The following is a 4,856-nucleotide window of genomic DNA, read 5'->3' on the forward strand; positions in this document are numbered from 1 at the left end:
TGTTTAGGCTAGTATTTGTTTGTTTGCTTGGCAGCAGATGGCTGAACATTTCGTGGTTGAAGATCAACCAAAAAAGCTTCTTGAGAATAGTTCCTTCGTGGTAAGGTGCTTGATCAGTAAGGTTTATAGGAAAAACTTAATGCTCGAAGACCAATAAGTCTCACGAAGTATAGCTACAGTTGGTCATTACTGTGGTAACTACTTGATTAATTCGATCAATGATAATTTTTTGTTATTAATTGAACCGATCAATTGTACAACTTTACTCAGTCAGCGCAATCAATTTAATTTTTGGGTTTGGGACTTTGGATTGGTCTGGTTCTGATTGATAATAGCTTCTCGATTACAGCCAGAGTTACCAGCTACAGTCTGCTCATACCACCACACTGTTTTGTGTGCTTTGATTTCTCAAATGGTAATATGAAGGAAAGAAGTGTATAATTTGCAGTAAAAGCTAAATCCCTTCGTTTATGTGTTGTTTATAGATTTCTCATGCTTATGATTTAACCTAATTAGAGATGCCACTACATCCCGCATGGAGGGTCTTGTATCAGCCATAGATTGAGTGCATTGAAGTGCCAGTTCCAGCAATGCAAGGGCCCTTTGTTGTTCATCATCGGTCCAAAGGTTGATCTCCTCATCAAGGAAGCAGATGTATTCTTCATTTTCCTCTAGGTTTCTTCTAGTCCACGAGACAATATCTAGGCCATCCTCAAAGCTAGGGTCTACAGGCAATTTTCGGCAGAGCATCTCTAGCAGAACTACACCATAGCTATAGACATCACATTTTTCTGTCAACCGCGTGGAGTATGCATTCTCTGAAAAGAGACATAAACAAGTCATACATGATATTGGTTTTTGTAGGAAGTGTATGCAGCAGTCTCCTGGTTAAATTAAATGGGAAAAACGATGGATCAAACCTGGTGCTATGTAGCCCAATGTTCCAACAATTGCAGACCTTGTGGAGCTTGAATCCTCATCGCCGACCAACTTTGCCATTCCAAAGTCTCCAATCCTTGGTTCGAATTCAGAATCCAATAGTATGTTATCTGATTTGATGTCTCTATGGATAATCTGAGGCACGCAATCATGGTGAAGGTAGGAAAGACCATGAGCTATACCAAATGCAATACGATATCGTGTATCCCAGTTTAAAACCAGGCGGGGTTGGCTCTGGTGAAGCACATCAAAAAGTGTTCCACCAGGCATATACTCCGTGACAATGAATCCATATCCGTCTCTAATGCAATAACCTGCCATTCTCAGTATATTACGATGCCTAATTAAGCCAAGAGTTCTCATCTCAAGTTTGAAGTTTGTGCTGGACAAATTCACTTTCTTGACAGCCCAATGGTTTCTAGAGTTGGAAGTTTCTGTTCTGTAAACTGTTCCATGTTTGCCTCTCCCGATGATATACTTTTCGCTCCATCCTTCTGTAGCACGAATAATATCTTCGATTTTTAAGTTCTCAGGTAGGTCTTCAGTTCTAGATTGTCGTTTGTAGAGAACAGTTTGGTCAATGGAATGTTTCTTCTGTAGGCGTCTAACCACCAATGTGTAGATCATCGCACAGAGCAATGCCACAGAGACCACCACAGCAATAACGATCCCAGCAAGCACCCTTCCCCTGCTGTTGCCTTTTTCAGTTTCCCGACAATTACCAGTTTCATCACCCAGCAGGCAAAGTTCTGGATTTCCAACGAAAGATCCAGGATATGAAGCGACGATCCTCATCCAAACGGATGGTAATTTTCCTCTTAGGTGATTGAATGATATGTTCACAAAGTAGAGGGAGATCATGTTGTTCACATCTGCTGGTATCTCACCAGAGAAACTGTTGCTCGAGAGATCAAGAATCTGTAGCTTGTCTAGTTTGCCAAGGCATGCAGGGATTTCACCAGAGTACCTGTTGTTGCTTAAATTGAGAACTGAACTGAAATGGTGAAGGTTACTCAAACTGCATGGAATGGGATCTTCAAGCATGTTAGCTCCAAGCTGCAATTCTATTAGACTTTGGAGGGATGAAAAAGAATCAGGAATATGTCCATTGAGTTTGTTTTCTTGGAGCAGAAGGTTTTGCAGGTTGGGCAATGATATTATTTCTGGTGGAATATTTCCTGACAGATAATTGGATTTCAAATCCAGTTTGATCATCTTTTCACAATGACCCAACTCTGAGGGAATGCTTCCTGTAAGTCTATTAGAAGAAAGCCTTAAAATTTGCAGATTCCCAAGCTTCCCAAGCTCTGGAGGTATAGAGCCAGAGAGCCTATTGCTTGAGAAATCCAGCATTGAAAGATTGGTCCAGTGACCAAACACTGGGGGAATCTTTCCTTCAAGCAAGTTTCCTTGGACTTCCAGGAAAAAAATTCCAGGGTTATCTTCCAAATATGCTGGTATATGCCCTTGGAGATTATTGTTACTAAGAACCACCCTTCTGAGAGATGAGCATTTCCCAATATCAGAAGGAAAGCTCCCACTGAAACGATTGTTCGCGAGGGCCAAAACTGAAAAATTATAGCCAGCACATATTCCGGAAGGAATCGATCCATTAAGTCGGTTCCCTGATAAATCCAATCTAACCAAAGCAGGGAAATTTTTGCTGAGCTCAAATTGAACCTCCCCAACTAGATCGTTCTGAGCCAAGGACAGGAATCTCAATTTCTTCAAGTGAACAATTTCAGATGTGATTCTACCAGTTAAACTGTTGTTATACAAAGCCAACTGCACCAGGTTTCTCATCCTGCCAATTTCTTGTGGAATGTGGCCTTCAATATGATTGTTGAATAGAAAAAGAACCTCGAGATTCTTGAGATTGCAAATTTCTGGAGGGATGCTTCCTCCAATGAAGTTATGCTGAAGCCTGAGTTCAACAAGTGAAGTGCAGTTTCCAAGCTCAGGAGGTAATGAGCCATTAAGTTTGTTGCTATAAATAAATAAATTAGCTAAACCTGTAAGATTTCCTATTGACCGAGGAATGGGACCAACCAGATTATTTCCTGAAAGTGCAACTGCCACAAGCTGATTGCATTGAGCAATCCTCTCAGAAATAGTTCCATTAAGCTTGTTCCCTGACAGAATAAGCTCTTGCAAGTTCTGCAAACTCCACAAAGTGTTTGGAATTTCGCCCTCCACATTGTTTTCACCAAGATAGAGAACTTCAAGTTGCAAAAGCCCCTCAAAAGTCTCTGGTGGAATGACCCCTTGGAATTTGTTGTAGGATGCTATAAATGTTGTAAGGTTATAGCAGTTTCCAAGGGTACGAGGCAAAGAACCTGAAAATCCATTCTCGTGAATCCAGAAATCAAGAATTGTACATGAAGGTGGGAAATCAGGTACTGAACCAGTGAGGTTATTTGTGTTTAAATAGAGGAACTTCAAATTTGGTAGAGAAAACATTTCATCTGGAACCACACCACTTAGAAAGTTGTTGTAGAGTCCAATATATTCCAGATTGGTGCAAAGACTTACCTCAGGGGGGATTCCACCAGAGAGTGAGTTATAACCCAAGTCAATCTTTCTAAGCCACTTTGACATGAAAATTTGGTGAGGGATTGATCCTTCAAAGCCATTATCATTGAGAAGAATGGTATTTAGTTGGCTGCAGTTCCCCAGAATTTGAGGTATATTACCACTGAAACTGTTGCCACTGAGGTCGAGGGAGAGCATACGCTGGTGGAGGCAAAGATAAGGGACAGAGTTGTTCAATACACCAGACAGCCCGAAGCCTGATAGATTCAAGGCTCTGACCTGAAAGCTCTTTTTGGAGTAGCAAGACACTCCAGCCCATTGGCAATGAGAGTTTGGAGATGGAGAATCGGATTGATTCCATGGTAACAGAAGTTGAGTGTGTTTTGGGAGACTGTTAAAGAACTGTAGAAGGAAAATTGCAGGCGGAGATAATGAGGCTGATGAAAGAATGAATGAGCAGATAACATGATACTGGAATAACAACACCATGTTCTTATTTAACTTCCATGGAACTTCTCTTGGTGACATCGATTTCACTGTCTTAAATGCTATTTTTATTTCATGTTATGTTTGGAACCAACAGATATTGCTGATTTTTTGTTTCCTTTCGGTGCTTGAAGTGGTGCACATGTGTGTTGAAACAAGTTCCGATATCTAGTCGTTTCCTGTTGGATTCATTACAGTGAGTAAAAGTTACAACCTTTGCACTCAAAAGGGAAGCTCCTAGAAGGGCTATTTTGATAAAAAGTAAAAAAATGCTGTTGTATAAAGTATTGAGGGGGGTCCCATAATGACCAATAAAAATATGATGCTGTTCTTTGGAAAGTCGAAAAACTGGAGGCCAGCCATGCTCTCTCTCAGACAATGCAATAATATTATCCAAGACATGTTTGTTTTTGCACATTCTCTCCTATAATATCATTTAGTCTTAAAATATAAAACTAATCCCCAATGTCTTGGAGAACAATTTAAGTTAGCTTCTGTGGCAATGTTAATGATATACCACTTGGTTGTTAATCAAGCAACATAAAACCCCATCATTACTCTCCAAACCTCTCAACTCACTACTATATGATTTATGAATAGTCATGGGCACATTTCTATATGTAATTCTATATATTTACCAAAAATATGGAGAGCAGTGAGATGGAAAATGGGCATAAAAGTCTGTCACTGTTTTATCAGGCCTTATCAGCAAAGGCAGACTCATTAAAATACTACTACTTTCGGATCTTATATGATGCTGGTATAATATGGCCTAAAGTTGATCCAAATATGTTAACTATATGTCCTTTGTTCTGTTCCAGAAAGAGGAAAGGCAATAAATAAATGCTTAAGTTTGCTACTTTATGAGAGGCTCATGGGGCCTATAGCCTTCACCCAAT

The 4,856-nt window shown here is 40.1% G+C and overlaps 1 protein-coding gene across 1 annotated transcript; it reads right to left on the reverse strand.

The window, feature by feature from the left end:
* Positions 1–206: 206 nt before the first annotated feature.
* Positions 207–4,258, reverse strand: LOC107909530 (leucine-rich repeat receptor-like protein kinase PEPR1). The gene is made up of 2 exons (XM_016837102.2): positions 921–4,258; positions 207–818 (listed from the first exon to the last, which is right to left on the reverse strand). The coding sequence occupies exons 1-2, from the start codon at positions 3,997–3,999 to the stop codon at positions 469–471; spliced, it is 3,429 nt and encodes a 1,142-aa protein (XP_016692591.2). The 5' UTR covers positions 4,000–4,258; the 3' UTR covers positions 207–468.
* Between the last annotated feature and the right edge of the window lie 598 nt (positions 4,259–4,856).

This window comes from Gossypium hirsutum, chromosome D08 (assembly GCF_007990345.1).
Source record: "Gossypium hirsutum isolate 1008001.06 chromosome D08, Gossypium_hirsutum_v2.1, whole genome shotgun sequence".
NCBI lineage: Eukaryota > Viridiplantae > Streptophyta > Magnoliopsida > Malvales > Malvaceae > Gossypium > Gossypium hirsutum.